The sequence below is a fragment of the Thunnus thynnus genome, chromosome 19 (assembly GCF_963924715.1).
Source record: "Thunnus thynnus chromosome 19, fThuThy2.1, whole genome shotgun sequence".
Lineage (NCBI taxonomy): Eukaryota > Metazoa > Chordata > Actinopteri > Scombriformes > Scombridae > Thunnus > Thunnus thynnus.
The window spans coordinates 26,807,607-26,829,599 of NC_089535.1; the positions used below are offsets into that span (position 1 = coordinate 26,807,607).

General features: G+C 38.4%; 1 protein-coding gene across 2 annotated transcripts; it reads left to right on the forward strand.

Annotated features, from left to right (window-relative positions):
- Positions 1 to 3,557: 3,557 nt before the first annotated feature.
- On the forward strand, positions 3,558 to 18,121 carry LOC137170619 (glutamic acid-rich protein-like). 2 transcript variants are annotated; one of them, XM_067574122.1, is made up of 6 exons: positions 3,558 to 3,816; positions 8,749 to 8,890; positions 9,789 to 10,215; positions 10,676 to 10,918; positions 11,116 to 11,345; positions 12,743 to 18,121. In XM_067574122.1, the coding sequence occupies exons 2-6, from the start codon at positions 8,757 to 8,759 to the stop codon at positions 14,817 to 14,819; spliced, it is 3,111 nt and encodes a 1,036-aa protein (XP_067430223.1). In that variant the 5' UTR covers positions 3,558 to 3,816; positions 8,749 to 8,756; the 3' UTR covers positions 14,820 to 18,121. The 2 variants fall into 2 exon arrangements, with proteins under 2 accessions (XP_067430223.1, XP_067430224.1); XM_067574123.1 differs by lacking the exons at positions 3,558 to 3,816; positions 8,749 to 8,890; positions 9,789 to 10,215 and having other exon boundaries at positions 10,676 to 10,769.
- Positions 18,122 to 21,993: the final 3,872 nt, after the last annotated feature.

Consider the following 21,993-nt stretch of genomic DNA (forward strand, 5'->3'; position numbering starts at 1 on the left):
ATAATTGCTCCATCATTATTACAAAAGACTAATCTGCATATTCTCAATATAAAATGATTTTTTTTTTAACTTAAACCAACCATTACATAGTGCTGATTCAGGGAACTGCTGAGCCTTTTTTAGAAAAGTGAAACTATATACTTGTGAGCTGTTTTTAAAGAATTACATCTTCAGTAGGAATCAATGAGCTTGAGGCTATGTGCCACAGACTAGGCACACAGCCCAGGTTTTAGTCTTTTCTTGGAATTTGTTGACAATGACAAAAATATGGATTATTGCCTTGCCTTATCATCTAAGGTTTTCACATTCAGTTCAACAGTTGTGCATACTCAGTCAGATTTTATTTGAAGTTTATTTGGCGAAGTTTTAGGAGCAGGACCACACCTCAACTGCTCCACTTCCAGCATTCCTATAAATACCCACCTAACCCCCCCCCCCTCTGTCACTCTCATATTCTGCGTCCCTCCCCTCCACCCTATTTCTCTCTTCTTGTTACTTCCTGATTCTTCCTGTCCTTCCTCCCCTTTGTAGGATCCTGAGGTGGTCTGTCATTGCCCAGGTGATGCAATGGATTCCCTATAAGCTTCCCCACAGTCAGCAAGTGGAAGAACTACACACATCAATTGTTTTTCTTAATAGATCATTTAAATGCATCTTGTAAATGATGTGGTCCTTGCTAGTGAATTTCAAGTTAAACACAGTTAAGTAGCTCTCTGTCACTGGTCTCACAGTTGGCTCAGAGTGGTTGCTTGTTGTAAAAATAGGGGTGAAGTCTGGTTGAGACCCGCTTGGTGTGCAGCTCTAGTCGACCTGCCACAATCCTCTGTCATCAGCAGCAGTACCAGAGGATCCTGTTACAGGTGAAGAGGCATCCTGCTGCTGTGTGACCTCACAGAAAAATGACCCATGAACAGCAGCAGTAACATATCATCCACTTCAGTACACTTATGTATAATGTCCTCATATAAAACTACTTCTCCAAGTAAATGATCCATCGTCCATTGTTGCCTTTTAAATTCCTAACACTACATCTGTTTAGTGTACAAAAAAGAAACCAAGAGCTATGAATGTGAAGTCACATGGTCTGAAAGGTAACTCTATGTGTGGTATCATCCTGTATCATCAATCCCACATGGAAGTGCCAGGGAAAATCCAAACACAGTTTATTCTGCTGAGTCATCCTGCTCTTCTCTGAGCCTTGTGGCTGTATTTATCATCTCTGTCAGTCAAGAAGAGCTCATAAATACAAGCCTTATTAGTCTAGACCACAGCTGGACCTCATCTGTGATTAATAATGATGAGCAGTTAGAAACAGGATGGAAATGAGACATCCTGTACTACAGTGTGATGGGGAATTGGTTGCAAAATAAAGATTGTAATGTCTACTCGAAGGAAAATTCAATTGTAGTTATTTTCTTCTATGAGAATCTTACTCTCATAGTTTAATAGTTGAAATCGGGGAACAGAGTGACATTACTTAACATTGTCAGACAGTTCAAGAAACACAAACGGTCAGATGATCAGACAGGTTGTAAACAAGTCCACAGTACAGTTGCTGGATTGCAGCATACAAAAGGAAAAGAAGTGGTCCACATACTGAATATCGCAGTTGCTTTAAAGACATTTATTGATGCAACTTTTTAACCTTCAAGGTCTTCAGGAAAACACATAAACAACATGAATGTCAAGATATTTCATTAAAAAAACAAAACTATCAAGTCATGGTGGAAAAGTCAGACAATCACCAAATTCATACAGTGAGTCCTCCAAGGACCTTGAACAATTGTGATAAATTTAATGGCAATTTTAGAAAATTAAAGTGTTACAATAAGTGTTCATGAATAAATTACCCTATGAAGGAGGTCTCCACACCAGGTCTCAAAAGGGAGTCTCCAAGATCATAGACGACTGTGCTGTATACTGAGCTAAAACTTTACCATTGCCTCATTGCAGACAGACCTCTACCTATTTATACACCCATAAAATAGAGACAGCACAGCATGTAATGTGTAGGGATGAGCTTCAAAGGCAATTCTTTCTGTGCACTTTTCATTTATGTGTCTGTTGAGTTTCAAAAAAGCCTTAAAATGGAAAATAATTAAGGATTATGATGCAAAATGATAAAGATGTAAAATAATTAGGGATTACAATTTCGAGTAAATTTTCTTTTTTTCTTTATTTCATACTGCTGATACTCTGGGTTATCTTATGGATTGTATAGGATAGGCAAAAATAAGCCTTGGCTTCAGCCTATTCCTTTTTCAGTCATTGATTCCGAATCATGTAGCAGGTGGATGTGACTCCCCTCATTGAGACCTGTTGATAGATGTAACAACGGAGCAGATGAGAGAGACTGAGATAGCGATGTAACCGACCTATGTGCTGGTATTTGACATGAGTTTGTTTTTCTTCCCAAAAACAAAATACTCGTATGAAACAAATATTCTTAAAAAAACAATATTTGTGGGGTTATAAAATACAAATAATGTATTTGTATACAGGCACACCCCTAGTGTGTATATCTAAAAAGTTTCTCCAAATCGCAACCCTGGAGAGAATTTTTGATTGACAACTGATGGTGTGGTCAGCCTGTTTGAAATAAGCTGTGATGGGGTTGCGAACCAAAATGCATCACTAAAAGTCATGTGAGAATGATCACTCTGTTCATTGGTTAGATGTGATGGGGCGGGAGTGAGAAGTTCCTGAAGAAGATCCAATCTGCCTTGTAGTGGGTCAGATCAAGGTTGGAACACATTCGCACCACAAATGAACTCCTCCAGAAAACATTTCAGAGAGGACTGAGAACACTTCTTAGTCTGGGTCCGGTTGCTTTGGTCTTCATCCGAATATAATTGCTGCCCAAACAAATCGTAACAAGGATGAAAACCAACTGGAGTCTGATTCAACTGGACTAATAATGCACGTTTGAAAACACCCTCACTGAAATGCAGCTTGGGAGTCTTTGAGTTGCAGTTGACTTCTGTCCATCAACTTTTTCACATACAGGGTAAAGAACCAGATAATATATATTCTATTATATTTATTTATGTTATCTTTTGTACTGATGATACAACCAGGAGAGTTTCATGTCCATCAAACCCTTGAAGTGCTCCAACTGTCACCTCACACTGTCTATGAGAAAATGAACCTGCAGGAATCTTGCACTCCCACAGATCTATACTGAGACATGCTTCACACTGATTGGCTGGTTGCCAGGTGGAGCAAGTATTGTCTGGAGGCGGAGCTTCTACTTGGATCCTTGTCAAAGTAATGCATGTCACTGCTGTCTGTCAGCATGCAGGATGACTCTGGTTAGCTCACAGCAATGGTTTCTGATTGGCTCACTTATGCTTACAGATGCTTTGTTTATTGTTGCACCTGTTGAATAAAGATTAATTTCACTTCTGTGATTTCATTCATTTCACGTCACTTCTCTGCATTTCCAGGCTGCCGGCGGCTCTCCTCGTGTTTGCCGTTGCCTCACCCCAAAACTAAATTTAGAGCTGCAGCTCTGGATCTGTTAACGTGTGAAGTAAAAATAGCAAGAAGGAAGCCTGCGCACAACAGAGTAATATGCAAGACAAACTGAGTGCACGCTGGTTAAAGTTTACTGCAGAAACTGACTGAAGACAGACAGACAGACAGAGAGATAGACGGGTTGAGAGACAGACAGGCACCTACGTAGCTACTGTAAAGATTAGAGACAGACAGGCTCAGATAGAGACAGACAGATAGTGGACACATAACTTAATGTAAAGTGTTATTTGATACAGCAGGGGATGTAAACAGACACTGAAAGAGACAGATAGACATCAGGTAAGTCATGATTGCTTTTAATGGCACCTGGAGTTGTGAACAATTCTAATTTAAGAATTTTTGTTTTTAATCACATTTCTTAAAAGAGCGTGGGAGTTGTTTATTCAGTTTTAGAGGAGCTAGGCTAGCAGTCTTACTGCTAGAACTAGCACAGTGGAAAAGCAGACAACTTAAATTCAAATTCATATTTGCTTTATCGGCATGAATGTCACAACAACAATATTGCCAAAGAATCAAGAGTCAATGAAACAGAATAACATTAACATAACATTAAGATTGATATATATTAAAAATTATGTATAGTATATATTTATGTATAGTACACACAAATACATACACAGTATATCCTGTGTATGAATTTGTGTGTGTGTGTGTTTGTGTGTGTGTGTGTGTGTGTGTGTTTCTAGGTCATTCACTGGCCCTCAGGTTGTTGCTACATACTGGGCAGGAAGATATGTCCTGTCTCCTTCTCCAAGGAGTATTTTTAATTTTAAGAGGTCATTAAGCTCTTTGAAATCCGAAATTACAGAGTTGAACTTGTTGAAGTAAAATGTTCCTTATTTCACTTGTAGGAGGAAATGCATCTCTGTCTCAGCCTCACCTGTAGAACAGTGACCACATATTCTGTTTTACTGTTGGTTTCCATGATTTTTTGTGTCGTCCTTTTTTGATTGCCAGTTTGTGGTCACTGAGCCTGTGTGTGGTTAGGATCTGTCGCTGCTTTCTATTTCTGACAGTAGAGAGATTTTCTGCCAATTCATAATCTCTTTTTAGGGCCATATAACATTCTTATCTACTTGTTCTAATGTACTTGTTCTTGTATCTAATGTTCCTGATAGGTTTCTTTACATTGCGTTATAATTTGGTTTACTCTGATTGCTGTTTGGAAAGCAGTGTTGGTGTGAGACTGGTCAGGTGTGTCTGAGAGGGCGCACTTAGTCTCAGCATCAACTGACATAGGGGACTCTTTTTTCTTTTCTTTTCTTTAACTGTCCTAGAATTTCAAATTTTAGTAAATAAACACATTAACTGCTTCTAATAGCAAAGGGAAAATTAGTTTGTTAGTTTGTGTTTCTCTGTTCTTTTACCTCTGTTTTGGTTTTACACACAAAGCAAAGTCAATTTCTGTGATTTAAATCTTATCCTCGATGTAAAATTTCTGAATGCAAAAATGATTATAAATGATTATGAGTGAATCTAACTGCAACTCAATAAAGACAGTAGCTATACTTCTCTCCAAAATGTGACATTTTCTTTATTCATGCAATCATTTCCCATATTCATTCCAATTTTGAAAGTCACATTTAATGATCCTCTAGTACATATTGAAAAGTTTTAATTTCTTCATCACAGTTCTTTATATTCACAGAAGTTTCTGAATTTTCCTTTGCTGCTGGCACAGCAAAGCTTCCACCAATTTTGAAATGCTGCTGATGTCTCTAATACTGAAGGCGCAGCCCAAACACAATTAATTAAAAACACTATCATGTACTTACTTTATTAATAATGTTTTGGTCCTCAGACCTTCAAATGTTTATCATCATGAAGTGATGTGATCCACAGTGTGCATTTTTTGGTCCTTTCACAGTCACAGTTTACCTGCCCACAAGATCCTCTGAAGTGCAAGAACTTTGTCTGCTACTTTGTAACTGTTTCTATAAAATAACGCTGATTCAAACACCCCCATCAATGGTGATTTTTTATGGTGTATAATGGTGTATGGTGGATGTACCTTTTCCCTCGTCATTATTTTCACAGAGGCCGGTAGCAGTGCTAGGAGTAGTTATTATTTCTGTACGCCAACTTACAACAACCTGTGTAGCTGCATCCATCTCAACCACATTTTGTTGCCATTTTTATGTCGCAATGTTTCTTGCTGTGGTACAGGGAGATGGCATCTTCAGTCTTACACACCAGACCAGATACAGAAATCTGAAATCAAGCTACATTGCTAGCTGTCATTGTGCTAAGCTTAGCTACACATATGTTGGATCTCTCTACTGGACACAAAGAAATCTGGGCTTTAACTTTTTCACTTTTATGAAAGGAATGCTCAACTGACTTCCTCAGAAAATGATGAGAGGATAGATGTCAATTTCATGTCTGTGTGTCCAGTACAGAGATCCAGGATGTGATTAGTATAGCTTCACACAAGGACTGGAAGCAGGGGCAAACTGCTAGCTGAGCTCTGCTAGTCAACTCTAAAGTGTTTTAATTTACAAGTTGAATCTACAACTACAACTAACGATTATTTTCATTACCAATTGATCTGTTTATTTCTTTCTCAATTAATTGATTAGTTGTTTGGTCCATAAAATATCAGAAAATGGTGAAAAATGTCGATCACTGTTTCCCAAAGCCCAAGGTGACGTCCTCAAATGTCTTGTTTTGTTTACAACAGACCACAACCTAAAGATATTCAGTTTACTGTTACAGAGGACTAAATGAACCAGAAAATAATCACATTTGTGAAAACTGGAATCAGAGAATTTGGACATTTAGTTGGCAAAGCGATTAATCACTTAATCGTTGCAGCTCTAAACTTGTGTGCTTTTTAAAAGATTGTGTATCATAGGAGCAGAGACTATTTCCGTGTTTTAACCCATTTCGGACCTCTGTGTATGGTTTTAAAAAACATGTATGATGAAGTCACTGAAATTGGATTCTCAGTAGTTTTCATTGGGGACCTCAGGGAGGTGAAGGAGAAGGTCTGAGCTCATTTCCTAATTTTAAGTCATCGTTACTTGGATTAGTCAGCGTCATTTGTCAACACAGACACTGCTAAGCCCCAGAGCCCAGCCTCCAGACAGAGAGGAATTTAAGTGTGACCTCTATTTCTGTAAGACCTTGGACTAAAGTGGCTTGTGTATATTAACATATTCACATGGGGAAAAATACAGGTGATTTTTGTATATTCAGCCCATTAACTATAGTTCAAATCCTCCATCAATTTTTAAATTAATTTCCATTGATTTCAGTTCATTACTATAACAATCAATTGGCAGAGACAAATAATCACACAGTCAGTGTTTAGTCATGTTTGTGTGGTATCTTCTTTGAGAGCAGAAAGTGTTTGTTGGTGTGTTTGAAGGCACTCTGACATCTGAGATTTCAAAACCAGCTGAGAAACAAATCCACATGATCATTTTCATCCATGTTTGTTTTTGAAAGTTAAATAATAATTGATATAATTTTTAAATGACAGTGAGCAATATGTTGTGTGTGGCTCATAGTGATGAAACTACAGAGAATAATCAGCAATCTGCAGCTCCCCTCAGTTTTAAGGAGCTTTATAATGAGTTTCAGCTCATTGTTTAGCTGTCCGGCTGCAACTTCACTGTTTTGGTTCACACTCAACACACTTTTCTGTGAAAAAGCTCTAAAAACCCACTGCACACTACCTGCTCAGTACAAAATGGCAAAATGGACACAGTTAGCTGTAGACTAGCTGGTGAACATAGTGGAGCATTTAGCAGCTAAAGAGCCAGATATTTCCCTCAGGAGTTGGTAGAGAGCAAAAACAGCTAAAAGAGAGTAAATATTGGACTTATATTCACCAGGTGGACAGAAACACAACTCAAAATAATGTTAATGTTGGTCCGTAACTTCTGGATGTGGAAATAAGCAACTGTTTGCTAACAAGTTCAGCATATCAGCTTAAAATGTGATGATGTGTCAGTGTTGTGTTCACTACTTGTTTTCTACTGCTTCCAAGTGGCCAAAAAAATCAATGAATGCAGGTTATAATAATGATGAATTCCTCATTTTAAAATTTTAGACCCACCAACAGAATCTTTACAGAGCAGTGGTGTGTTCTTGCTTGTTTGTGCTTTTGATTTCTGTGTATAGTATGTTTGATGTTTAGCAGAATGGACATCCTGTTTGTTATCTCTTAAGACTAAGCCAAGCAGTCAGAGGACTTAATTTGAATATTGGGTGTTTTTCCAGGACTGTGAATATGTTGATTCCTTTCAAAGAATTTCTCTTTTACTGGATATTTTCACTGCAGAGAGGGAAACAGGGAATATATATAATCCCAATATATTTAATCCAAAGTGAACTCACTTTCTTTATAAACAATGTTAAAAATCCTACAGATGTCTGTATACTTTGTTCAGTTTAATTACAGTTAAGAAGTAGAAACAGTGTTCATATCTGCTTTTATTGTGGTCAGTGTTCAGTTACTGCTGCATGGTAATGCAGTTGCAAATGCAGGCAAATTTAAAAGGCCTGCCCTGAATTAACATGCAATATTGATATAAATTTTACATGAATAAAAGCAGATTGGGCTACAACAAATGATCATATTCCTTATCAATTAATGTATAAACAATTTGAAAAATGCCCATCAGAAACTGAAGTCTTTAAATGTCTTGTTTGGTGGAACCAACTGTCCAAAACCCAGATATATTAAATTTACATTTGTAAGTTTAAGTTTATAAAAACAGAGTAAAGCTACAAATGAGTAAAGCTACAGTTGATGGAAGCAGACAGTGTTGTGAATGAATGACTTAAATTATTATCAAAGTTGTTGCCAATTAATTTAACTTTGTCGACTAATCAGTTAATTGACTCATTGTTTCAGAACTTGTGATGGATTACTTAAAGTAGCAATAATTTATATTTTTATAATAACATTGTATTAAATGACAATGTGTAATGTCAGAGGTGTGGCTCGTAGTGATGAACCTACAGAGCCACCGGCTGTAGGACAGATGGTTTATAGTTAGCGACTAGCTGGTGAACATAGCTGTGGCATTTAGCTGCAATTCCAGAGTTTCCTCACCAGTTCATGAACACAACACACACAACCGTAGAGAGATTTAAGTTAGCTGGATACACTATAGAAAGGCAACTTCACACCCTGAGTGACAGGTTTGTTGTTATGTCTGTCATTTATTGTTTGTTTGTTTGTTTGTGTGTGCCTCCTAGGCAACAGGATGTTGTCAAAGAAGGAGGAGCGGAGGACTTTCGGCAACGGGAGGCTCAGAGACCAATGGGAGCAGAGAGCTCAGAGCGTGGCAGACCAGTGCAAAAAGGAGGAGGCACGGAAGGAGAAAAGTTCTCTTAAGTTGTGAGAATAAACAATGTTTTTAGTTGTTTTTGTGTTCATCACAGTGAGGAAAACCTGAGCATGTCTTCGATGGCCACTAAATGCTGGCTCCAAGTAACTCCCAATCAAAAAGCGTCAACTTCTCCCTAGAAATATTAAGTCAATAATTTTTATTCATTATGGTCTCAATTGTTACATTCAGGTCCTCTTATAAAATATGGCGCTGAACATAAGCAGCAACTCTTGGCTTAAAACTTGCAAACCAATGGGTGACATCACATCTCACTACATCCATCTTTATATACAGTCTGTGGTCAGGTCTCAGAGCCAAGTGAACCTATGAAGACCTCAACCTGCATCTGCTTACAGATTAACCCTCATAGAATAGCAGATTTATTTGAACCACATGAAATAAAGTCCAACCTTAACCTCAACAAAACTGCTACCTTACAAAGTATGTTAATGCCTGAAATCATCTTCTCAGGCAGAGTACTCCTACGTACCAGACAAGCTCCGACAATGCAAATCTTTAAAAAAAAAAAACAATTAAACCCAACTAGTGCTAATATGATTACTCAAACTAATCAGCTGCTTTGTGGAACTTGTTGAGGGGAACCCTGATAAGTGAATTTCAGCACAAAAAAGTCAAAGCACATTTGCTTGCTAACTGTCCAGACTGCTGCAAACTATTCTGATTCAGTGTTATTGTCCATTATATAATGCCATGACAATGTTCTCTGACATGGACTAGTATCTCATGATCATGAATAGGTATTTGATAAATAGAAGGTCCGTATCTGTGAATTACCAGAAAAATATACAGAAAAACTGGTCTGGCCTGATAAAGTGGACACTTATTCTGACTGAATATCTGGATTGATTTTATATAAAATGATTTTGTTTATTTTTGTATGTGCAGACTTTTCTCAAAGTGGAATTATCATTGGTTGCTGGTCAAAGGAGAGAAGGCAAAAGAAGACGCAATCACTGGCAAAGATGAGGCAGAAAAACCCAAGCCAAAAATTAGATTCAAAATTGTCCCTCCTCCTCCCAAACCCAAACCTAAGCCTCCAACTCCGCCTCCTCCCAGGAGGGCAGCTTCACCCAAACCTCTGATAACAAGACGCAAAGTAGAGGTGGATGTATTCCGGATATATTGGAGAGAGTCCTGGATGAGTCTGAAGCCTCCAAAGTATCTTTTCCTGAGGGCCAAAGAACCAAAGGCTGAAATCGTGGGATTCCCAATTATAGAGCTGACTAACAGCAGGGAGTACAAACCAAAGGGATACGAATTGGAGACTGAATGGACATGTTCTACTGATGAATGGAGTCAGTCCTGGAAACAGGTAGACTGACACAAACTGATGGCTTTACATTAAAATAGACTAAAACCATTGCTCCATTTTCAGATAGTTCCAGCCATGGTTTATCCATCGTGTTTTATCCATCCAGTGGCTACCAGTGGTGATCTTAGTGTATATATTATCATGGTGGGAAGAATTTCAAGTCTCCAACTACCGCTCCCATGACCACTATGATCACCTGGGGTTAATGTTGTCTTCTTATAAACCTACTGTACTGTTTTTTTTAGTAAATGCTACATATGTGCACCAACAGATATCAGGAAGTGAAACTTCAGAACAGTAATAACCATTTCGGATATGCAAAGTAAGATGCTTATTCCAAATATGCTTTTTAATGATGTTCCATCATGCATTACTTTTTGAGACAATAATGCCCTTCAGTACAAAGAGATCAATCAATATTTTGTAAATCATATTTTTTATTTATCATTCTTGTTTCCAGGTGAAGGATCCAGCCATGCCAGAGCCCTTTGAGGAGAAACAGATCCAGTGGGAGATTTTGTTTGTCAGAGACCTGCTTTCCAGAACTGAAATAGGTGAATATCGTCTTCCTACCTGGGCTGGCACCTGGAAGATTATGAACTTTGCTTTCAGACAGCAGAAAGAGAAATGGGATTGTATTTGGCCTGATTACCAACCAAACATCAGCAACAAGTTTGACAAAGTACAGCAACTGATGGAGCAGGTGGGGATCATCATCGACATCATTATAGTTATTTACTTATATTCTGTTTTTCATTCTCACTGTAAATAGTGAACATTATTAGGGTTAGGGTTATTCCAGGTCAATAGTTGGATCTTTTTTATATGTTGAGTCACCGGGACACACAATTTTTTCCCCATCATCCCCTTTTCAAATTTTATGTTTTCAATGTCAAACAGGACAAACCCTCAGGTTGGGAGGAATCATGGAAACTATCTGAGGTAGAATTTGAACCTGAAGACACAACAGACAGTACGCCCAATACAGTCACCTCTTTAATGGTGAGGATAGACGATGTGTCCCTGCCCGGGTGGAGCAATTCCTGGCTGCTCTCTGCAGCTCCACTGAAGGAAGCAGAAGAATTTCAGAGGCGCTTGCGCTCCTGCTGGGGATACAGGCAGCATATCATGTGAGTGACCCATTCTTAATGTTATGCACAAAATGTATTTTTTACTTTGAAAGGTGTATGTCACAGAATGTATGCGAAATGCACCATCAGGAGTTAGAGCACGACAAAATTAATTTTGTGCCATGAAATAAAGAAAATTTGGCACCGTCATAATTTGATTTTATCGTTATCAACATATGATTAGGATAAAATGCACCTTTATGATAATTAGATGGCATGAAATATGCTTTTATGCCAATTGGAAAGTATTTTGTTTGCAATAGACACATTATTTTTATGTAATCTGTGTTATTATTCTGACAATTCAGTTTCAGATATTTCTCAAAGCATACATATTTATGTATGAAAATATATTCTTTTACGACACATGGTGTTCACTTTGTGCAAAAAATGCCCTTTTGGAATATACAACTTCCTAGGTGCATTTACAGTGATAGATCCAGTGATAGAACTTAACGTACTGTTATATGCGCACAATGAGTGTTAGCTAAAGATGACACTTTTTAGAAAACTGGCAACACAAACTACAGCTTAAAGAGTTACTACACACCCTAATTCTGCTAGTTCCCTCCTTTCCAGGATGTTTAAAAAATGCAGCAGAGGACTGCACAGGACAACAACTGTAGGTGGTGTGGCCTCGTTGCTATGTAGATGCGAGAAGTAAGGGGACTGGAGCTATGACAGTCACTAGGCTCTACAATGAGAGGCTCTCCGGTGTGTGTGTGTGTGTTTATGTGGGGGAGTGTCAGTACGTAGCCATAGCCCTGCTGTATATCATGTTAACGTTACTGTTGTCAGCCCTGAATATCTCATGAAGGTCTGAATATAGCGCAGTTAGTTATTGGTGGACTCATGTGTTGTGTTTACTGCCCCAGGAAAGGAATAAATCTTTGGGTTATTTGTATAACCATGGTTCTCTGAGTAGCACAACGTTGCCTCTCTGCCGTCTCTTATCAGGCTTATTAATGCCTTCAGCAGCTCTGTGTGAGACACACAAACTGAGACTATGATGATTATCAGTGTTGTGATATTTATACATGGCATGGCAGCAGTTTTTACACAAATTATGTGTGTTATTGAATAAATTACCGATATTAATATCATATGCCAACATAGACCCATGTGATTATGTGTACAGCGGGAAAAAAAGACTTAGTGTGTACTTTAAATCATACAGGATCGACGATGAAGTCTTCTGAATTTGCTACATTTTATACCTCTGACAGTCTTCTACCCCAAAGCAGTAATTGGGTCATTTCTTACCTTCAAAAATCAAAATCTATCAGTTTCCTACTGTGAAAATTGGTGTTTTATGTTACTTGTTCCTTTTGAAAGAATCCTCATTATTTTACATCAAACTATGGAGACCTAAACCCAAACTAAAATTGTGCCCACAGGCAGCGCAAAGTTTCACTGGAGTCCCATCATCGACACTGTGACATGCTGACGAGGAGACGTAAAAACATGAACCTCCTTCTTACATCACAGCTTGATGATGAGATCACAGACGCCACAGAGTGGATGGACGCATGGAGGATTCCTAAAATATGGATCCCACCAGAACTAGATGAGACACAGGAGGAAGGAGAAGAGGTGGAGGAGATGATGGATGACACAGAGGAAGAGGAGGAGGAGGAGGAGGAGGAGGAGGAGGAGGAGGAGGAGGAGGACAAGGACGAGGACGAGGAGGAGGAGGAGGAGGAGGAGGAGGAAGAGGAGGAGGAGGAGGAGGAGGAGGAGGAAGAGGAAGAGGAGGAGGAGGAAGGAGTGGACAATGAGGAGGACATAGAAGCAGATGAGGAGGAGGATGAAGGAGTAGAGGAGGAGGATGAAGATGAAAATGTAAATGAAAAAGAGGGGGAGAAAAGAGATAAGGTGGAGAAAACACAAAAGATACACAAGGAGAAGGAAAACAAACAGGTAAACAAGAGGGATGAGGAGGAGGAGGAAGAAGAGGAGGAGGAGGATGAAGGAGTAGATGAGGAGGAGAAAGAGGAGGATGATGATGAAGAAATACAAGAAGATGAGGCAGTAAGCAAGAAGGACAAGGAGGAGGAAGTAAGTAAAGAGGATAACAAAGATGTGGACGAGGAGGGGGACAGTGAAGGAGAAGAAGAAGAAGAAGAAGAAGAGGAGGAGGAGGAGGATGAGGAGGAGGAGGACAAAGAAGTACCTAAGGAGGAGGAGGAAGAAGATGAAGAAATAAACAAAAAGGATGATGACAATAAAGTGCATGAGGAGGAGAAGAAAGATGTAGATGAGGAGGATGATGAAGAAGAAGAGGAGGATGAGGAGGAGGAGGAGGAGGAGGAGGAGGAGGATGAGGATGAAGACAAAGAATCAGATGAGGAGGAGAAGGAAGACGAAGTGGACAAGAAGGACAATGAAGAACAAGATGATGAGGAGGAGAAGGAGGAGGACGTAGAAGTAAAAGGAAAGGACAAGATGGACAAAGTCGAAAAGGAGGATGAGGAGGACGAAGAAATTAAGGAGGAGGACAAAATAGAAACTGAAAAGGACAAGGAAGATGTGGTAGAAAAGGAGGAGGAGGAGGAGGAGGAGGATGAAGAAAATGACGAGAATAACATGGCTAAAAACATAGAGAAGGATGAAGATGAAGATGTAGACAATGAAAAGGAGGAAGCAGGAGAAAACGAGGAGGACGAAGAAGTTAGCGAAAAGGAGGAGGGGGATGAAGACGATGAGGAGGAGGAAACAGATGTAGACAAAGAGGAGGAGGACAAAGAACAGGAAGAGGAGAAGAAAGGGGAAGAGGAGGATGAAGATGTAGAAGAGGAGGACAAAGATGAAGAAGTGGATGAGAGAGGCGAAGAAGAAGATAATGTAGATGAGGAGGAGGAGGACAATGACGAAGAGATGGAAGAGGAGGATGAAGAAGTAAATGGGGAGGGGGAAAATGACAAAGAAGACGATGAAGATGAGGAGATGGCGGTCAACACAGAGGAAGACGACCATGAGACAGTGAACAAGAAAGAGGAGGACTTTGTAGTAAAAGAAGAAAAGAAGGAACAGAAGTTGAGAAAACGAATCAAACGCAGGCCGAACGTCCCGCTCCATCTGCAGTTCCACAAACTGAACGCTTCCTTCTCCTCATGGCAGCAGTCATGGATGGTGGCTGTAGCTCACAGAGGAGAAATTGTAGAAGAGGAGGAAGATGAAGAGGAGAAGGAGGAGAAAGAGGAGTGGTGGGCTTGGAAAAACTCGTGGAGACTCTGTCGCTGGAGGAAGAAGGAGGAGGAGGACGAAGTGTTTTGTTTCTCCACTGAGCACAGGAGTCAAAGATGCATGGAACTGATGCACGAAGAGGACGGCATGCCAGAGGAGGAATGGACTCTCAGCTGGAAGATGAACAAGACTGCAGCGAAGGATGTAGACAAGGAAGAAAAAGAAGAGGAGGAGGAGGAGGAGGAGGAGGAGGAAGAAGATGAAGAAGAAGAGGAGGAGGAAAGTTAGTTTTCCGAGTTGTGAAGTATGTTGACATTTTTAAAAATGTTGGAGCTCAGGGAAGTTGGAGGGGCTGGGAATCAAACCTCAGTTCTTATATGAATGTGTTAGAATGTGAAAAAACTGTCAAGAACCATCTGGTCAGATTCAACTTGTTTACTTTGATCAGATACAGTAGTTCCTGATTTCAATCCAATTTTTTGCTTGTTTTAGGCAAAGTTCTTGTATGGCTCATTTGATGGCTTTAATACAACTTGGATTTTATTTGGATTATATTGCTTATGATAAAGAGTGTACATTTGGTTTCAGAGGTTTATACTGCCATAATAATGGTAGTATAAAAAAGAATGCTACCTAAACTACTGTATTATTAATGTACCAAACCTGTTTAAAATCATAGAAAAGAAAATGTCCTTCAGACACTCACAGGGTCGTCATCAGGGCTGTAATAATACGTATGTACTAAAAATTTAAATAAAAAATTTCCACACTGATGAGGTCAAAACTGGTTGGCACTTTAACCAATATGCCCAACTAATTAAAGTCTAAGAGCACTAAGTGCCTGAAGAACATTTTCTTTTCTGTGACCTTTTTTTTTTTTTATCTTCAAGAGCACCTTAAGGTTCCCTGGACTTATTGCATATGAAACTGAGTGAGCACTTGGCCTCTTCATTTTTGCTGCTTAAAATCATGTTCAGTATCCTTGATAGAGACTTCAAACTTTATGAGATATTTTTGTAGCCTACTTGCATTTTTACTGTGTCCTTTACTGTCTTATCTTTGATTGATGCTCAGTTTTAGCTTAGATTACATTTAAGGTGGGGTGCTTTTTTCAAGTGAGTTCTAGGCTTTGAATGAGCTACTTTTTCTGGCAACACTGCCTGTATGTCGCCTGAGAGGTGGAACCCAGAGCTAAAAAGTCCCCAAATCACTTACTACACCACTTACTGCTGCTCATAAAGCTTATTGCTGTAAGTTCACAGTTCTGATAACATTGTACTCACCGAAGTAATTGCTTAGATCTTGGAATGCCACAACATTGCTAAAAATAGGTCCAACAGGTCAAAAACAAGATCCTAGACAAGATCCTAAACAAATCCTCCGGTTATAGGCAAACCTATTTGAAATATTAAAAAAGGCTAATAGTAAAATAATCACCCAAACTGTCTGTTGTAAATATCCATCCCAGTCTATAGATCGACTAGTCGTGCACACAGTGTAAAGAGGATATATTATTGAATTTACAAGTGTTCTCACTTTCAGTTATACTTCTGGAAATAAAGTAGCAGCTAATCTGGTTAAAATGTCAACAATCACCTTGCCACTCATGTTTGCTGCCCCCTTGGACCTATTTTATCTGCAGATCTCAGCAATAACATCAGCAATACAATGTTATCATGAAAGCCAAAGCCATGAAAATAAAACCCAAGTTGTAATAAAATGAAGAGAAAATATTTCTCAAAGTAAAAAAGTATCATTTTTGTGCTTCAGAACCCAAGGTATCAGTATTAGGTCTAGCATTGAAAATGTACCCAGCCCTGCAAGCTATCTCTGTCATCTACTCTACTGAAAAGCAGAGAAATCAAAATCATTCGCTGTTTTCTGAAAGAAGAAGAAAACTGTTTTGTGTGTGTGTGTGTATGTTTGCTTGAATAGCTAACATACTGTGTACTCTTTTCCCATGTTGAAAACATGACCTCACGAGTTACACTTGAAGGCAGCAATACTTATAAGACCATTTCATTTAACTGAATTGTTCAACCCTATTATTATTCATGTCAAAATGGGTCAAATTTGACCTGAACAGTGTTTGAGGGTTAAAATGTAAAATGATAAGTTATCGGGTAAAAAGAAGGGTATGAAAATGAAAATGTTTTGATATAAGACAATGATATTATTACTGTCATTATATGAACACCAAGGAGTCCACTCTATCTCTTATACCACTGTAGCTGTTTCCTCTGACCTTGGTCACAAAGAGTTAATGTTAACTAGCTATCTCCCATTGCTAGAAAGCTAATGTTTGTACCAGTGAACCAAATGTTCTGCCAAAGTTCAACATCACTTCAGCATCAGTTTGACTATACAGTAGGAGTTTACAGGCTTGACTGTGGTGGACAGGAATGATCAAAAATGGGGAATAAACACTGTCCAGGTAAAGCTGATTTCAGGAAAAATGTCCCAAAAGATAAAAAGAGAGAAGAGATAAAGAGATAAAAAGAGAAAACTGAAGAAAGATGGTTACATGAATGTTTGGATGGAGGGTTGAAATCACAGACAACTGGAGAATTCAGCCTACAAATCCATGTGATTTTATTTTCTAATACAAAAAACATGAACTGAACAGTGAACATACCAGCATCAGTGTCATGATCCTGTCACAGTGGCTCTATGTTCCTTAGTTGCCATTATCCACCAGTCCACCAGATGCCCTTTAGACTTCTATCCCTGTTTTGTGAAGACTGAACAGAGTGGGAGAAATGTTACCTGTGTACTGAAGTTATTTCATGTATATTTTGTTATGCTATGCCAGTCTATATCATCCAGGATTGAATATTCCTGTCCTGTTTCAGACAGACTTTGCTGCTGCCATCTCATAGTTCTTTTAATCCAGAGTTTATGATTATGAGCTTATTGGATAAATAAGAGGACTGTGTTTCTGGGTTTTTGTTTTTTTGTTTGCCCTGTGTTTTTCCTCCTGTGTCCCCAACCTGCTTTTCCCCCCACACCTGCCCTGCATCAGCCTCGTTAGCCCTGCTCTACTCCCTGTGTCTTCCCCACTCTATCAGCTCCTTTCCTGTTCTATTGTTCCACCTGCACATCATCCCCTTGTCAGTTTAGTTTGTATTTAAGTCCTAGTTTGCAGTTCAGTGTTGCTTGATCCTCTGTTCTGTTTGTTCTGTCTTGTTTGATTTTGCTGTACCTGCACGCCTGAATCTTGATTAAAGAGATATTCTTCTGTTCATACTGGCTGCTTTGTCCTGCGTTTGGGTCCTTCTGCTGCTAGTCTCATGACACACAGAAACTGTTAACATGAGGTAGTGACTGTCTGGGAATATGAAGCACTTTAAGAGAGTTGATAGACATTCAACGGAGAATTTGTCAAAATATGTAGAAAGTGTTAAATGAGAAATGTTCAGTGGTGTAGATGCGAGAGACGATACAGAGATCAATCTTAACAGTTTGTATAATGCTGTACGTCTTTACTGCATTATTGTCAAGGAGATCCTGTATAAATGTAAAAAATGACTGCAACCTTTCAAAGTTATGAACCATAAATGGTATGAAATAAAATGGTCTGTGTTGTGTTATGTGATGGTTTATTACACTTTATTTTATTAGGATGCCAGGTAGCCAGAGACTTATTCACTTTTTTCTGATAGTGAGATGACTTGGTCGATACCAATCTTGTGTGTTCATGATAAATACAGAGATGGAGTCTGGATGTGGTTAGCCTAGCTTAGCATAAATACTGGAAACAGGGGAAAACAGCTAGTCTGACTCTGTCCCAAGGTTAAAATATCAACACCTCTAAAACTCAATTATTGACATGTTGTATCTTATTTGCTTAAACTGTGCATAAACATAAATGAAAAACCACAGTATGTGCTTAAAGGTGATGTTACATGCTGCAAATATTTCTTGACTACAACAGCTGAACACAGTGACTGTGTGCAGCTTCATCAGTGTTCGGCAAGTAACTTTAAAATTTGTAATCGATTATATATTACTCAGTGAAAAAAATACATCATTGTACTAATTAACTAATCAACAGAAAATAAATCTGTTATGTTACTTGTTACTATCGTTACTCAGCTTATCTCTGTCAAAGATGCTCTACTCAACTCAAAAAGCCAACCCCAAATTTCCAAAGTAACGTAGTGTTACTGGGATTAGTAACTGTAATGTCATCGCTGAATTTCAAATTATAACCCTTTACTAATTGTTACTGAAAAAAAGCGGTCACGTTATGGTAACACATCACTAACTAATGTGTTACTGTCCGACACTGCTTGTCATCACAGTGAGGTTGCCAGGTTTAGTATCATCATATATGTACAGAGTTAAAAAACAAATCCTGTGCTCACTGTATCTGACAGCCTGCGACATCCTCTAAATCCCCCTAAAACCACAAACTGTCGCTTCAACATTTCTTCAATAGTTTCTCCAATCTAAAGCATGTAAATAAAATCTAGATTGAAAAACAGTGAAGTGATCCTTTAACTTCACATTCAGTTTTGTGTTGATTGTGTTAATAAAATCGGCCACCAGAGGGAGACACAGAGTCATCCTGTGGTCAATCTCAACCTGAGTGGAAAACTGACTCTCTACAGTGTACAAATGTTCTCATGTCACTGCTTTGATTTTTTTTTTTCTTTTTATTTGTCAAACATTAAATATAATCCATCTTTCTGTCTCCTCTTTTGACACATACATGGCCCATGTCCATTATGATGAAGGAACATTTACTTATTTACTTGCTTACTGCTCTTTATGCCTATTGGCATGTAGGGCAGCAACAAAGGACCGCAGGAGTTTTCTGAGGCTCCTTGTGTGGAATGTTGACAGCTTGGAGAGGTCGCTCTCTGTCGTTCTCCAGCATTCTGAGCCGTGTAGCAGGGTAGAAAGAACACAGCTCTGGTACAGTTTTAGCTTGGTGTTGATGCTGTACTAGAGGGACTTCCACACATTGTTCAGCATGCTGAAAGTGTTTCTGGCCTTGCTGAGTCAGCTTTTGATGTCACTGCCTGCTCCTCCATCATATTTAACAGTGCTTCCAATATATATAAACTCCTCTGTTGTGGGTTGTGTGTTTGTTCCATCTGCTTGTATCTGTGGGGAATTTATGTTCAAGGTCATTTGTTTTGTGAAGGTGTTGAGAAAGATGTTTTTTTCTTGCACATGGTGATTGATATTTGTAGTCATAAAAATAAATCCAAGATGCATATTCATACACCTAAAATAAGATGCAATTTGTTCAAAACGATATTTAGTTAGTAAATAATTTTGTTTAGCCTGGAGATATTTTCTAAAGATTTAGTGTAGAGGGAAATTTATTTAAGATATTCATGAAGGGAGTCTGATTTGGTAAATTAGTACTTCACCACTAAAATCATATACATCTTTGCATCTCCTGTACATTTTTGTCCTCCACGATGATCCCATTACACATTTATCTCTTTAAAGATAAATGATTGAAAATATCTGACCACATCTTCTTGATAAATATGCAGCTACAAAATAAACGTTAATATGTTTTAGATTCACAGAAAAGCAATTATCTATATTTGTATATTCATTGGAGGGATATGTTTCATTTAGGATATCAATGCATATTTCTTTGCATTTATATCAGCTGACCTCACTTCTCATCCTCCCATCAAAGCGCTGCTTGATGCGGGTCGACTTTTGCATGAATGATTGCCTTGATGTGGGTTGACATGCAGAAACGACATAAACATCATTTACTACAAAGTGAGTCGATTTAATGATGCTGATGTTCAAAATTAATTTGACCGACTCCATGAAAAAAGAAAGAAAGGAAACAAGTCATGAGCTTTTCTTACAACAGCACATAACCCAAAAGACTTTTCATACTACTCTTGTGAAAAGAAATAAAAGTGACAAATTACCCTATTTGAAAGAAGAGCCAAGAACATGATGGGAAAAAGAAACTAGGCGTGTATGTGCTTTAGTAGCCATGACAACCACTGCCACCATTTGATTCTACCACCAGTCAGCTGGGAGACACTTTCACTTTTGGCCTCTTTGCATCATCATATAATGATACAGACCTGCTTTGCTTCATATATCTGTGTCTTCCTCTTCCCCTCTGTGTCTTCCAGCAGCCTGAGAGCTTTCACATGCAGATTACCTGTTGTGTTCAGATCAGGTTTTTCCCTCCTGCTGCTGACACTCCTGCTGTGTATTAGCATGAGATCAGACTGCATTGTGATGCTGCACAGATTACAAAATACCCATTTCCACCTCTGATTGTCCCTGTGTGGTCAAAGCAGAGACAGATTAACCACAGCTTGACCTCTATTTATTTCTCTCCAAAGACACGCAGTATATAACCTCACTCATCCATCCGTAACATACTGATGAACCTGTTTCTCACTCAGCAGGAGCAGATGATTCAATGTGGATTTCAGCACATTCACTGACCTCCTTTTTTGTGATTAATTATTACATTTTAGTAAAAAAAAAAAACAAAAAAAAAAAACAGGGAAAGTGCAAAAACTAAAACAGTTGTAAAAATAATAATAATAATGATGATAAAAATAATTTTCAGTGATTCCAAACCACACCTTAACTCTTAAACCCACAAAAAGTGAGGGAAAAAGATATTATGATGAAAAATATCATTTCGGCATTCAACCAATCAGCTGTGTAGGATGATTTCCAACAGCAGGCAGACAGTTTGCCACTGTGATCACCTCTGATATACTCATACACAGACAGATTTAAAGAGGATTTACCATTCAAAAGAAGAAGAACTTAAAAAAGATCTTAAGATTGTGGATAAAAAATTTTTCCTCCATCTTCAAACATTTCTGGGCAGTGTCAGACCATGTGGATCTAAGCAACAAAAACTACAATCTGGTTATGATCTGGGTCTAATTAGATAAAAGTGATTTAACTGATAAATGTATTGGAATCTATAAAATCTGAAATACCTTCATGTATTGTGCACTATGTGGTGCTAAATTGAAACAATTAATATTGGTGTCTGGGTTAAAAATAAAGCACTTTGTATAAGACTGGAAAAAATAACACACTTTTAGAGACAAACTGAGTGTCTGTGAAGAAATCTCACTATGATACTATTATTACCTCTATGATGATGCATGAAGAACTGGATCATGTTTAACTAAAGTGTAATGGGATGCCTTGTAAGAAGTGATGAGAGTCTTTTTATTTCTAAAAGTTTCTTAAACTTATTCTAATTAATTGGATTTTTCAAAGAATCTCAAGTTCTTTCAAGGAAATAGCTGCTTATAAAATCAACTAAACTCAACTAACCTTTATATTTATTCTTCATTAATAGGACAAGATTACATTCCTGAAAACTTTGTGGGAAATAATTAGGACCAAAGTGATACCAAGTCCTCTTTACACTGCCAGAAAAAAAACATTCTGGTGGCAAAATACTAAATTCTTAATTGACTTTTTCCACATA